The sequence below is a fragment of the Macaca thibetana genome, chromosome 1 (genome assembly GCF_024542745.1).
Source record: "Macaca thibetana thibetana isolate TM-01 chromosome 1, ASM2454274v1, whole genome shotgun sequence".
Taxonomy (NCBI): Eukaryota; Metazoa; Chordata; class Mammalia; order Primates; family Cercopithecidae; genus Macaca; species Macaca thibetana.
The window spans coordinates 184,775,336-184,788,683 of record NC_065578.1 but is presented as its reverse complement, the minus strand read 5'-3'; the positions used below and the strand labels follow the sequence as shown (position 1 = coordinate 184,788,683).

The 13,348-nt window shown below is 46.2% G+C and overlaps 1 protein-coding gene and 1 long non-coding RNA gene across 13 annotated transcripts; one reads left to right on the top strand and one right to left on the bottom strand.

Moving 5' to 3' along the window:
- Window positions 1-533: 533 nt before the first annotated feature.
- LOC126950337 (uncharacterized) lies at window positions 534-1,343 on the bottom strand. The gene is made up of 2 exons (XR_007724166.1): window positions 947-1,343; window positions 534-593 (listed from the first exon to the last, which is right to left on the bottom strand). It is a non-coding gene; the product is annotated as an uncharacterized LOC126950337 (long non-coding RNA).
- Window positions 1,344-1,399: 56 nt separating this feature from the next.
- TEX35 (testis expressed 35) lies at window positions 1,400-10,903 on the top strand. 12 transcript variants are annotated; one of them, XM_050783620.1, is made up of 10 exons: window positions 1,400-1,532; window positions 2,076-2,141; window positions 2,341-2,391; window positions 2,988-3,056; window positions 4,137-4,193; window positions 4,888-4,947; window positions 8,646-8,710; window positions 8,947-9,145; window positions 9,473-9,516; window positions 10,579-10,903. In XM_050783620.1, the coding sequence occupies exons 1-10, from the start codon at window positions 1,494-1,496 to the stop codon at window positions 10,682-10,684; spliced, it is 756 nt and encodes a 251-aa protein (XP_050639577.1). In that variant the 5' UTR covers window positions 1,400-1,493; the 3' UTR covers window positions 10,685-10,903. The 12 variants fall into 12 exon arrangements, with proteins under 12 accessions (XP_050639577.1, XP_050639538.1, XP_050639542.1 ...); XM_050783581.1 differs by having other exon boundaries at window positions 2,341-2,499; XM_050783585.1 differs by lacking the exon at window positions 10,579-10,903 and adding an exon at window positions 9,810-10,062 and having other exon boundaries at window positions 2,341-2,499.
- The last annotated feature ends 2,445 nt before the right edge of the window (window positions 10,904-13,348 follow it).

The following is a 13,348-nucleotide window of genomic DNA, read 5'->3' as shown; positions in this document are numbered from 1 at the left end:
ACAACTGCTCAGCCAAGCAAGGGAAGCTCTGCTGCAGGTCCAGGAGGCCCCCAAGCCAAAACTAGCAGAAGGAGGTGGTGCCCATTTTCACGGGGCTGGTGGATGTTGAGGTGGAGTCAGTTGTTTTCGCTGTAATTCCCTTGGAGAAAGGGCATTCCTACCACGAAGCCATCAGATCTGGGAGGGCTGAATTAAACGGTCCAAGGAAACTGAAAAGTTCCAGCCCCTCATTTATAAGTGGGGAAAGTGAGGCCTGGGAAGCTGGTGACCACCCCCAACTCCCTCTCCTTCCCCTGATGCAGTGGCAGACACATTCTCCTCTGGCTGCGGTGGAGTAAGACCCACAGCTGTCACCAGTGTCGGGGCTGGGAAATCACCACCGAGGAAATGCATCAGAAGCGCTGCAGTGGCTCCAGAGGTGCCAGCAGCCTCCAGGAAGGATAGGCCCAAGCAGGCACGTGAAACGGGAGGGTGAGTGTGATCAGTAGCGGCCTGTGTGGAGATGTCATTCACATGCAATTTGCATTAGTTCCTGTACTCCTGTGCTGTCTGTCCTCAGATGTCCATGCTGGCCTTTTCTGTGCAACTAGCAGCTGAAATGAGAGGGAAGAAGGAAGTGAATGCCCAGTGATAAGAGGAAAGAGAAATCAATTTCACCAATCCAGATCCCCAGTGATTTTTTATCCCATGGGGTGACATGTTCCCCTGACTGTCTACTTTAGCACAAACTATGGCTACCCTCAGAATGGCCTTTTCTTTAGTATTCTTCTTTATTTGCCCCAAAAGCTTCTTATCTTGAGCTTCTGTCCCAGCTCTCTTCCAGGATGATAGAAGAACAAGGAAAATAGACTTTTTAGGTGGGCAGGGCTCGGGGGGTGGTTGTGGGACAGGGGCAGTGTGAGGTCAGAGGCATCAGAAACCGTCCTGCTGAGATTGGCTACCCCACCTCATACAGAGTATCCCAGGTTAAGTCAAACAGTGCATGCACGTTGAACCAGAGCGACTTCAGGGCATCCGCCAACCCAAGGTGGCTTCCAGTCCGAGGTGGGGTCCATTCGCATGAGGAGTGCACAGCAGAGGACATGGCTGTGCACTCAGAGGAGGAGGTGGCTGTCCCTGGAGGATGTCCCTCTGAGTAAGTAGGTGAGTCCTGCTGCAGAAGGAGCCTCTGCTTCTGACATGTGCCTTGCACTTCAGCCGTAGCAGGCTATGGTCCCCCTCAGTGTGGACTTTCTTCCTGTTGCAAGAGGGAGGCCTGGTGGGACTCTGAAACCTGGCCTGAGCCCCTCATCTCAGTGGCCAAAACCCCCCAGGCCTGAAGCTGTGGTGACACTCTGGACCACCATGTGGGTCCTGGGCATTGTGACCTCAGCTGTTCCGTACACAAAGGGGTGGTCACCCTGCCCTCACCTTGACCTGTATGTTGCCTAGGACAGTGGCCTGGTCCCGGGGGCTATTGTGGGGAGTTGAAGAACACCCTGGCCTCCTCCATCATGTCGGCCAAGAGGGCAGAACTGAAGAAAACACATCTGGTAAAAGAGACATGGCTGGACAGTGTGGGTCCTCTCTGAGCTCCTACTGAATGGAGATGGTGGCAGGGCAGGGGATACAGAGAACACTCCCATGAATCTCTGGTTTTTGTTTTTTTTGTTTTTTTTCTCTGTTCTGAGCATAAAGCAGCCTCTCTGTCTGGACAGGGTGTGAGATTAATCCCTGGCCCTGGGGTGGGAAGGACAGAGGCCTCTGCTGCCTCCCTCTGGGGACGAGGAGCACTGCTGAGGGAGCACTCATGGTACCACGGCCCAGGCCAGGCCTGCCAGGCCCGCATCTAACCAGCAAGGCTAAGGCTCACAATAACCTTATTAGATAAGTATGATCATCACCTCGATTTTATAGATGAGGAAATGGGGGCTCAGAGAGGCTAAGCAACTCACCCAAAATGACAGAGCTGGTAGAGGGGTCAGCTGAGATTAGAGCGCAAATCTGCCCGTGGCCGAAGCCCTTGCTCTGGAAACAACACTCTGGGGCTTGCTTCTAGTTGTCCTAAAGTGCTGTCTCCACGCTGGCCCCTCCAGCAGGGACAGGGCTGCCTGGGAAACAGGCAGACACACGCCCATAGGAAGAGGACAGCACCACAAGATGTGAGTTGTCAGGAATCGGATCCGGGTGCTGCGGGGTCTGTGAGCCTGAGCTCAAGCCAGTTGGGCAGGCAGGGTTGCATGGTGGGGTGGGGGTGCCGGGGAGGGGGGCGGGGCTGCAGGGTTCCCGTGCAAGGGCCAGATGTTCTCCTCCCCAGTCCTGATGCCTGCCAGGCTGAATCTCAGTCTCCTCTTTTGGCAGAGCAAGAACTACAAGGCAGTTTGCCTGGAATTGAAGCCAGAGCCGACCAAAGTAAGAAGCTCTTTTGAGGCCATGCCAGCAGCCAGGCCTGAGATCCATGGGGAAGTGACCTGGAGTCAGGGGTCATTTGCTGATCCTAGTGGCCAAGACCTGTGCCAGGTGCTGGGGGATGCACTGAGAGTTCTTGCTCTCATAGAACTTCACACTGTAACCAATCAGATGCATAAATGAACCAGGACTCATTCAGCAGTGTCACCTGCTCTTCTGGGAATGAAGACAGGAGGCGTGGCTAGTGGCTGCCGTAAAGTGGGTGGTAGGGAAAGGCCTTCCTTTGAGCTGAGAGCTGAAGGACAAGACGCTGGCCTTGCAAAGGCCTTCTAGGCAGAGGAGGCAGCATGCACTGAGGCCCAAGGTAGGAATGAGCCTGGGACAAAAGGAGCCGAGGCCCTGTGGGCCAGCAGGGGAGTGGAACCAGATGAGCTGAAAGAGGGAGGAGGAGAGAGGAACCTTCTGCACAGGTGGGGCCCCCAGCTTTCCCCTTGCCCTAACCATAAGGGAGGAACAGAAACACGGGGGATCTCTTCTGCCTCTGCACTTCCACCCCCTCTGCAATTCCCAACAGTCTGTGTTCCTGTTTCAATCCGCAGACATTTGATTACAAAGCAGTCAAACAAGAAGGGCGGTTTACCAAAGCAGGAGTGACACAGGACCTAAAGGTGAGTGCGTGAACTCGGAGGCATGTCTATACTCCGAACCACTTGAGAGTAAGTTTTCTCCAAGTCCTCAGTGCCTATTTCCTAAATACAAGAATATCCTCTTATGTAGGCACAGTGCAATTACCGAAATCTGGAAGTTAACTCAGAGACAAGACTCATCTATAGCCTTTGTTCTAATTTCACCAGTTGTCCCACACGTGTATTTCCTAACAACAGAAAGGAGACGTTTTCTGGTCCAGGGTCTGATCCAGGATCACACATTGCCTCTAATTACCAGGAGTCTTTTCGATAATCTGGAACAGAACAGTTCTTTGTCTTTGGGGACACTGACATTTATTTATTTTTATTTTATTTTTTGAGACAGGGTTGCCCTCTGTCACCCAGGCTGGAGTGCAGTGGTGCGATCTCGGCTCACTGCAGCCTCTGCCTCCCAGGTTCAAGCAGTTCTCCTGCCTCAGCCTCCCGACTTTCTGGGACTATAGGCACCTGCCCCCACGCCCAGCTGATTTTTGTATTTTTAGTAGACATGGGGTTTCACCATGTTGGTTTCGAACTCCTGACCTCAGCTGATCTGTCGGCCTTGGCCTCCTGAAGTGCTGGGATTACAGGTTTGAGCCACCACACCTGGTCTAGGGACATTGACATTTTTACAGATTACAGATCACTTACATTGTGGGATAACACTCAATTTGGCTTTGTCTGTTGGATTCCTCATGATGAGATTCAGGCTGTGCATTTTTTGGCAGAGACATGATGCCTGTAGGTCCCACTTATAGTCTTTTTAAAACATTAATTAATTAATTAATTTTGAGATGGGGGGGTCTCGCAATGTTGCCCAGGCTGGTCTCAAACTCCTTGTTTCGAGGGATCCCCCAGCCTTGGCCTCCCAAAGTGGTGGGATTACAGGTGTGAGCCAGTGCACCTGGTCTATCCTATTGTCTCAACAACATCCTTTGTTTCCTCCCTGTTGGAAGCTTTTCTCTGACAATGCCCCGGGATCTTTTCTTTCCTCCTGTTGACAGTTTCCCCTCCATCCTAGATCTTTCTTTCCTCCTTCTCTTCTCCATTTTATTTCCTCAGAATGAACTCAGGGAAGTGAGAGAAGAGCTCAAGGAGAAAATGGAGGAGATAAAACAGGTAACGAGATGAGGCCTTCCATATCATGGAGGAAAAGTGTAGCTTCAGGAAAAATGCAATCCTTAACTTTGAATAGTGAAGGAAAGCAGGAATTGCATGGAAAAATGTAACTCAGTCCTAATACCCAGAGAGCTTCAGTGTTAGGTTATTCACTTCTTACTTGTTTGATGCCTAAACCCAATTTTTGAGTGACTGAGGACTCCCTAAAGTGTCCCTTTGATAAGGGTGGGTGACGTCACCTTAGTGATGAAGTTGAGTGAGAGGGGCTGATTTGGAAAGTGAATTTAGGGGTAGTCAGGGACCAACCCCGTCTTCCTTATGCGCCTCCCCCGAGCAAGTTGCAAAGCAGGAACCCTCTCATTTCTATGATACAACCAACACCTGTAGCATCCTTAGGAAAAAAGGGAATAATCAAGCAAGAAAGTGTAATTGAAGCTGTGGTCTGAGCTCCACATGCAGCCTTGCAGTAGCCAGATCTAAGCGGTGCCAAGGCTGGTGGCGGTGCTGACTTGATGGTGCTTGCACCCTAGTCCCTTCACAGACTCCTTGAGAAGAAAGTGACTCTAACAGGCCGTTATTAGTCCATGCCAGAGGAGCAGCTGCTGCCCTTTGCTTAAAATGCCCCAAAGACGCCACAACTAACCTCAATAACACGCTCTGTGCTTTGTCAAGCCATGCCTTTCTTCCTTGTTAGATAAAGGATCTAATGGACAAGGATTTTGATAAACTTCACGAATTTGTGGAAATTATGAAGGTAAGCATTACTTGAGTGCCTTCCATGGACCAGTCATACTGGAAACTGTGGAAGAGATACCAGCAGACCCTGCCCTCCAGGAGCTTATTATCTGCTAGTAGTCCCAAATTCCATTGCAAGACAGAATTGCAAGCCAAATACTTAATTGGTTGTTTGCTAGTTAGGGGCTTAGAGGCGTGAGAACTGAATGAGAGTTGGAGTAAGCAGCGAAGTCCTTACAGAGAAAGTAAGTCTCAAGCCTTGAAGACTGCATCGGAAGCTTAATGCAAATCTCATCAAGAGCCCAATAAGATTCTTTTTTAACTCAAAAAATTACTAGGATGAACTAGATTCTAGAGCAGTGATTCACAACATGTGGTGTGTTTCAGAATCGCCTGGAACACTAATAAAACAGAGCCTGGGCTCATGTTCAGATGGTGCTGAGCCCTTGTATTTTAGACAAGTTCCCAGGGGAAAGATTGAGAGGCACTGATGTAGAAGCATTAACTGGCAAAAGCAAATAGGTACCCATTTTTCAAGAGCTGTAAGGGGACACTAGCCTTACCAGATATCAAAATTCACTATAAAAACAAAGTTATTAAATCAGTCCAAGGATAACCAAACACATGAATGAAATGGGATAGATAACGCCTCCACAGCCTCTCTGCCTGGGATGTAATGAGAATCAGTTGTGAGAATTTTAAAACTCTATTTACTGACACCCTTTCCCGGAGGAACTGAATAAACATCTCCAGGGTGGGCCGGAGTTGCTTAAAACTCCGTTTTGATTCAGATGCTTGCCCGTGGATGAGACCCAGGTCCTAAACACTTTAGCAGCAGTTACTAACCTTGGCTACACATTAGAATCACCTGGAAAGGCTTTCACCTACGCCCTCCCCATGTCCAGGCTACACCTCATAACAATTAAGTCAAAGCTCTTAGAATGAGGTCCAGGCGCCAGTGGTTTTTAGTTGCCCAGGTGATTCCAGTGTATACTCAAGGTTGAGAACCACAGCTCTATAGAATTTACAATATGATAAAGGTGATTTTTTGATGTTAGTGAGAAGGAAAGGATTAGGTATTAATATTAGAAACATTGTTTGACTATATGAAGGAAAACCTTAAGCCACGTAACACTGTAAAGTTAAATAGTCTATGAAGTGGTTTTAAATAATAAAAACCAATAAGAAGAAATTTTAAGTAAATATGTAAATGGAAGTTCTAAATATAAATACAATGGAAGCAATTACAAAGGAAATATTGATATATTTAGCTATGTAAGATTTTTTAAAAGAATTATGACACAAAAATCATTTATATTTACAGAATTAAAAAAACAGTTTGGGGGGAACATATTTCCACAAATGTAAGCACAGAAAAAAGGTTTTTATCCATAACATGTAAAGTTCACACAAATCAATAAGAACTAAGTAGGAAAATAGACAAGAGTGTGAACAGACAATCCACAGAAGAGAATATAACTAAAAAGCAATAAACATATTAACGAAGGCCTGACCTCATAATTAAATACATGCAAATGAACAATTATTGTTACACTCAAATAAGCAAATTTTTAATTTATGACAATTATAGTACAAGACATAAATGCTCTTATGCTGTTAATTAGAGTGCAAATTTGTACAAAACTGGAACATTGTTAGATACTAGACATAAAAAAATCAACCTCTTGATTTATCAATTTCACTTCTCAGAATTTAACCTATGAGAATAATCAGAAATGCCATCATGGGTATACATAAAAAGACGTTCATCACAGGATTATTTGTAATAATAAAAATTTGGAAACAACCTCAATTTTCAACAGTAGGGGAATAGCCTAATAAATTATGAAATATTTATATAATAAAAGTTAGGAACTATTAAAGAAAATGTTTAGAAAGAATATTTATAATGAGAACTAAAAAGACAAGATGCAAGTAATATACATAGGCTGATCTCAGCTAGGTTAAAAAAAAAAAAAAAAGTAAGTAAATATACGGAAAAAAGACTGGAAAAAAATATACCAAAGGGGTTCATAGCAGTTATTTCTGGATGAGAATATTCATACTTTTATATCCCTCTGTGTTGTCCAAATTTTCTACAAAGGACATGCATTAATTATTTCTCTGTTAAAATCCAAACAAAGTAAGTGTTTTGTTGGTGGGGAGGCTGGGTATGGAAAGGCATAAAGGAGGCGATTTCAGGCAGGGGAACAGCTTGAGCAGGGCAGGAGGCAGGAGGAGCTATTGTATATGGTGGTCAGCACGGGGATCAGTCATGAAGTGGGACCACTGGGGGAAACTGAGGGGAAAAAAAATGAATGGGCACAAAGGCTGTAGGTAATGATGGCTTTTGAAAGACACGCAGACAAGCTAGGACTTGGTTCTGTGAGCAGCAAGAGGCCTCTGGAGATTCTTAATCAAAGAACATGCTGGGAGCAGCACTTCAAAAAGCTTAGCCCAGCAGGTGTTTGTTCGCAAGGCTGCCTGGGCGGGGCCCGGGGAGCAGGTGGAGATGCCTGGCAGTAGCAACACCAGAGCTGGACCAGGTGTAGGGAAAGAAGGAAAAGATAAATCTGAAAGATGCACTGAAGGAAAAATAACAGTTCCTGGTGACCGATTCAGTACGGAGACTGAAGTCTCGAGAGGCAAGCATCCGTGATGACACCAAATTTTAATCTGGATGATTAGAAGAAAGTGGTGACAATGACAATGCCAGTGGGGAGATAGAGCTAGCTTGGGAAAATGAAATCGGTTTGGAACATGATGATTTTGAAGGGGTACATGTTGGTGAAACATGTAAGAATATGGGACATTTTGACTCTGATGTTTTGGACCTAGGGGACATTGACTTCAAGGATATTTTGACTCTATGAATACAAATATTTTATTCAAATTTGTATTAACACTTAAAAATGCTTTTCAAGAAGGTATTTTATAAAATCATCTCTATGCAGACAGTGTGATTTCTTGATCAATTTTCTATCGTACATCAATTAAACTGTTACCAAATCTTTCATTTTTAATGAAAATTATTTTATTGGAATAAATTCCTTTTATTTCTATTTTATGACAACTCAAACCTGTTTCTGTCTGTAACAAATATTGTCAATTATGGCTTCTACCATCTTAGAATGTCCACTATTTCCATTCGATTTACCCAGGTCGAATTTTATAGATCAAAACTTTGTCAAAATTGTATTATTCTTTCTGTTCTGAGTGAATAATACATGTGATGTATCCCTTTAGCTGCTGTCAGTTTTACTTGTTGTTGACCATCTTTGCCAGGAATTAGGTAAAAGATGAAGCAAACACAAATACGTAGGATCTGGGTGCATGGCAAGGGTCAAAACATTGCAAAGTGTCTTTGGGGTCACAAGATTGGTCTTCTTGGTTCCATCATTTTATAGGCATCAAACCAAGACAAGCATTGGTTTTATCGAAAGTGTGAGATCAGGTAAAACAGTAGCTGGCCTCTGGCTCACCTAAAGACTTCGGAAAGTCCCCTAATGTCTCTGCCTGTGCTTTTGTCTCATTGGGGAATGGGGATGAGGAAGGGGAGAAGCTGTATATGTCATGAACACTCCAAAAGCCACCTCACCCAAGTCTAGCGAGGATTCTTGAGGAAGTAAGATGCAGAATGGTTTGCAGAGAGGCGGGAGGAAGGTATTTCGAAAGCCCTTCAAAACGCAGGTGCTAGTTCTGAATTCTCTCTTGAAGGAAATGCAGAAAGATATGGATGAGAAGATGGACATTTTAATAAATACACAGAAGAACTATAAGCTGTAAGTGTAACCTGCACTCGTCTCTCCTCATCCCTAAAGGGTCTCCTCCCTTCCCTTTGTTGAATCCCTTTTGGGTTCAGAGGACACCCAGACTCTTGGAGGAATTGTCTTGGCTCCTACTGCCCCTGTGACTTGGAGTCAAGGCCTTCCACGGCCACCTGTGTACTGGTTATCTCCTTGTCATGTTGGAAAATGTCTCCCCAACTCTCCGCCCCTCCCTGGCCCTCCTCCCCCAGCCCCCTTAGAAGAGCACCAAAGGAACAGCAGGAACTCAGGCTGATGGGAAAGACTCACAGAGAACCACAGCTCAGGCCCAAGAAAATGGATGGAGCGGGTGGAGCCAATGGAGCACCCTGTGCTCTTCACAAGAAGACGATGGCACCACAAAAAAAACAGGGCTCACTGGATCCCCTTCATGAGTGCGGGCCCTGCTGTGTAAGTGAAGCCCTGCCCGAGCCCAGCACTGGCGCCAGGCCCCTGGCTCCTGCTCCCTGGTGACTTCCCCGAGCTTGTGCTGTATCATAGTGAAGGGACTTCTGGGTGCGCCCGAGCCTGCGCCCTCCCCGACCTGCCTTGCCTTCTATGCCGGTGGCGCCTCCTTAGCTGTGACCGTGCAGCACTTGCCCCTGGATGCGCCTGCCCGCCGGCTCCACCCTCTTACTCTGTCCTTCCCTTTAGCAAGGGCAGATGAGGTTCCTCGCAGGCTGCCTTCCTTGGATCAGGGGAAACTGATCTTTCTTGTACCGTTTCTGTCCTCTGCAGGAGAAATGTTTGTTGTGTGCTCTAAAGAACAACTACAATCAGGGGTAGGTAGAGCCATACGAGATGTGCCTTGTCTCAGTTGGGTGCCTTGTTTTGCCCAAGGCCATGTGCTCCCAGCCGCATTCACATCACACCCCTCCTGAGGTTACGCAGGGAGTAGGGACTGTTAGCAGACGCTGCCACCCAGCACACTCAGTCGTAGAGGATGTGGCACCAGGAAGGAGGACTTGGGTCGCCCAGCCTAGAGGCTGCTGCCCGGGGCTCCCACGGTGGGGAGGGTGCACCACCAGCGGCGGAACTGACCTTGCCTCAGGTCCTGCCCTTTCTCCCCATCCAGCGGGAAATATTCACACCAAGTCTGGGCACCCTTTTCACCCTTGGCTTCTGGAGCTGCCTTCTGATTTATCTGTACCTCAACCCCAATGACATCGAATATGTTTCCAACCTAGCGCAGCCGCAGAACCTACCAGCAGGTCCGGTTCATCACCTCCCCGCTCCTTAAGCTGCACAGTCAGGGCTTCTTGTCCTCTTAAATACCACCCCGACCCCAGGCCTCCATTGGAGATTAAAAGCCTTCATTCAAAGCCAAAGGGGATGTCATGGTTTTGAGTTCCAGTCCAAAACTCGAGTATGTGGAGGTCGATTCTTTTTGGTTCTGTATCAGGGTATTTCAGACTCCAACACTTCCCCCTGCTTCCTGATGGATTGGTGGGAAATTCCATCTTAGTCATCTTAGGGTCCTCCCAACCACCAGCTCCCTCCATTCCACCTGAGTCTGCAAAGGTCCCAGGTCAGAGCATGGGGAGGGCCCCTGATGATAGCAGACATCAGTCTGTGTGGTCTCAGGAGAGACCCTGCTGCCTGGCCCGCCCACTCGCTCCCTCCAGGTAATCAGCTTCCACCTGTGCATGGGGCCTGGGTGTCTTGGGTGATGCAGGGAACCCCTCGGCCTTGAGTTCTGCCTGCACCACACCCCTCTGAGGTCTTGTCACCAAGCAGGACTCAGGTCCCTGCTGCTCATAGGAACTGGGTGGCTTTCTTGGGTTCTGGAGATCCACCCTTCTCACCCCCTTGAAGGTTTCCTCTCCCTCCCTCCACCCCCAAAGGGAACCTTCCTTCAGAGGCCTCAGGCCTTTACAAAGGTGGAGAGGAGCCAGTGACCACCCAACCTTCTGTGGGCCACGCTGCGCCTGCCCCAAAGTCCCAGACTGAGGGAAGGTGAAGCTTAACTGCCAGCTTGAAATGAGAGTAAAGAAGATACAGAGCAAACAGTGTTTCAGAAACTATCCTGCCCTCGGTGTGATTCTTTGGCTTCAATTTGAAGGAGGAGGAATTATGGGATTTCATATTTTATTTCACACCAGTTCCTCCTTGTTTCATCTCTTCGCTAAGCTGGCTGCTTCTACCATCTAATAAATAACTGGCCAAGTTTTTTTTTTTTGGAATTTTATTATTATGGTTAATTTTGTGGGTTCATAGTAAGTGTATATATTTATGGGGTACATGAAATATTTTGACAAAGGCATGCAAGGTGAAACAAGCATGCCATGGAGAATGGGGTATCCATCCCTTCAAGCATTTATCCTTTGAGTTACAAACAATCCAATTACTCTGTAAGTTATTTGAAATGTACAGTTATTGACTGTAGTCACCCTGTAGTGCTGTTAAATAGTAGGTCTTATTCTATCTTTTTTTCCCCTTAACCATCCCTACCTTGCCCCCAAGCCCCCCACTACCCTTCTCAGCCTCTGGTAGCCATCCTTCTACTCTTTGTATCCAGGAGTTTCATTGTTTTCATTTTCAGATCCCACAAATAAGTGAGAACATGTGATGTTTGTCTTTCTGTGCCTGGCTTATTTCACTAAACATAATGATCTCCAGTTCCATCCACATTGTTGCAAATGACAGGAGTTCATTCTTTTTATGGCTGAATAGTCCTCCATTCTGTGTGTGTACGATATTTTCCTCATTCATCTGTTGATGGACACTTCGGTTGCTTCCGAATCTTGGCTATTGTGAAAGGTGATGCAACAAACGTGGGAGTGCAGCTATCTCTTCAATATGCTGATTTTCTTTCTTGTAGGTATATACACAGCAGTGGGACTGCTGGATCTATGGTAGCTCAATTTTTAGTTTCTTGAGGAACAATCCCCAAACTGTTCTCCATAGTGGCTGTACATTCCCACCAACAGTGGACAAATATTCCCTTTTCTCCAGGTCAAGTTCTTAATGGCTGCAAATTGATGAGCAATGTATTTGGTGCTTCAGATAAACTTTAAAAAACAAAACTCAAAACACATGTAGGCCTTGTTTACAAGGAGCTTATAGCTTTAAAGGTGAGACAGCAAACATGCAGAATAACAATATGGACAGTGTAGAAATAAGTACAATAATCATAAGCATGTGATGAAAGCAGAAATGGATCAGAAATGGGGAAAAGGAGAAGGGTGGGCAGAGCTCTGTATTAGTTCCCTATTGCTGCTGTCACAGATCAGCACAAATTTAATGGCTTAAGACAACAAGAAATGGGCCTAACGTGGATCTTATTAGGCTCAAATCAAGGTGACAGCACAACGGCATTCCTTCTGGAAGCTCTAGGGGAAAATCTGCTCCTGGCCTTTCCTGCCTTCTGGAGGCCACCTGCCTTCCTTGGCTGATGGTCCCTCCCATCTTCAAGGCCAACAATGGCCGTGGGATCTTTCTCGTGCCTCATCACTCTGACACTGACTCTTCTGCCTCTTGCTTCCACGTTTAAGGACCCTTGTGATTACACTGAGCCCACCTGGATAATCTGAACTAATCTTTTTATTTTAACGTTAACCAATTAGCAACCCTAATTCCCCTTGGCCATGGAACATAACATATTCACAGGTTCAGGGACTTACAACATGGACATCTTTGCAGGATGTTATTCTGCCCATCAAAGGGGACTTCCCAGACCCTGTCCCTTGACTATCAAGCCTCCAAACACTTGGGAACACTACACTATTCAGTTCTGTGCTGTGGTGGTTTTAAACTAGGCCCACAAATTATTTAATACTCCTTTTATACTCTTTCCTTCAAGAGGAACCCAATTCCTCTCCTCTTAACTGTGGGCTAGACAGAGCGACTTGCTTCTAACGAATGGAACGTGGCAGAAGTGATGTGTATTACTTCTGAGATTAAGTCATAGAAGACATGGTGGTTTCCATCTTGCTCTCTTTTGGACACTCATTCTGGGTGAAGCTGGCTGCCATGTTGTAAGGACACCCAAGCAATCCTGTGAAGAAGGCTACATGGCAAGAAATTGAGGCCTCCTGCCATTAGCCATTTGAGTGAGCCATTTGACTTGGAAGTGAATCCTCCAGCCCCAGTAGAGCCTTCAGATGATGGCAACCCTGGCTGACCTCTTGCCTGCAACTGCCTGAGAAGATCCTGAGCCAGAACCGCTCAGTGAAGCTTCTCCTGGACACCTGGCCTGCAGCAGCCATGAAATAATAAATGCTTGTTGTTTTTAAGTTGCTAAGTCTTGAGGTAATTTGTTACTCCGCAAGAGATAAGAATGTGTCTATCTCCTGTTCATTGTTTTAAAGACTTGAAACATTGAGATTTATATGGTTATGCGCACAAATGTGCAACTTGGTGAATTTTTATATACAGATACATGACTGGAATTGTTCTAGAACACTTCCAGCCCCTCTTCCCAGCTCACATCTGCCCCATGTCCAGGTTACTATTATTCTAATCTCTACCATTATGTGTTATTTTGCCTGTTCTTAAAGCTGACATAAATGGAATCATACGTTATGTATTATTTTGCTCAAAATTGTACAACTCATGCATATTGTTTGTATATAGCAGTAATTCATTATTTTTTAACTGCCATGAAGTTTCTAT

Bases quoted from the DNA above. Each gene is read 5' to 3' on its own strand.
- TEX35 (XM_050783562.1), top strand. From the start codon at position 1,494: ATGTCGGCCAAGAGGGCAGAACTGAAGAAAACACATCTG. The intron at 1,533-2,075 runs GTAAAAGAGACA...TGGCCCCTCCAG, and splicing joins AACTGAAGAAAACACATCTG to CAGGGACAGGGCTGCCTGGG. The intron at 8,711-8,946 runs GTAAGTGTAACC...CTCCTCCCCCAG, and splicing joins ACACAGAAGAACTATAAGCT to CCCCCTTAGAAGAGCACCAA.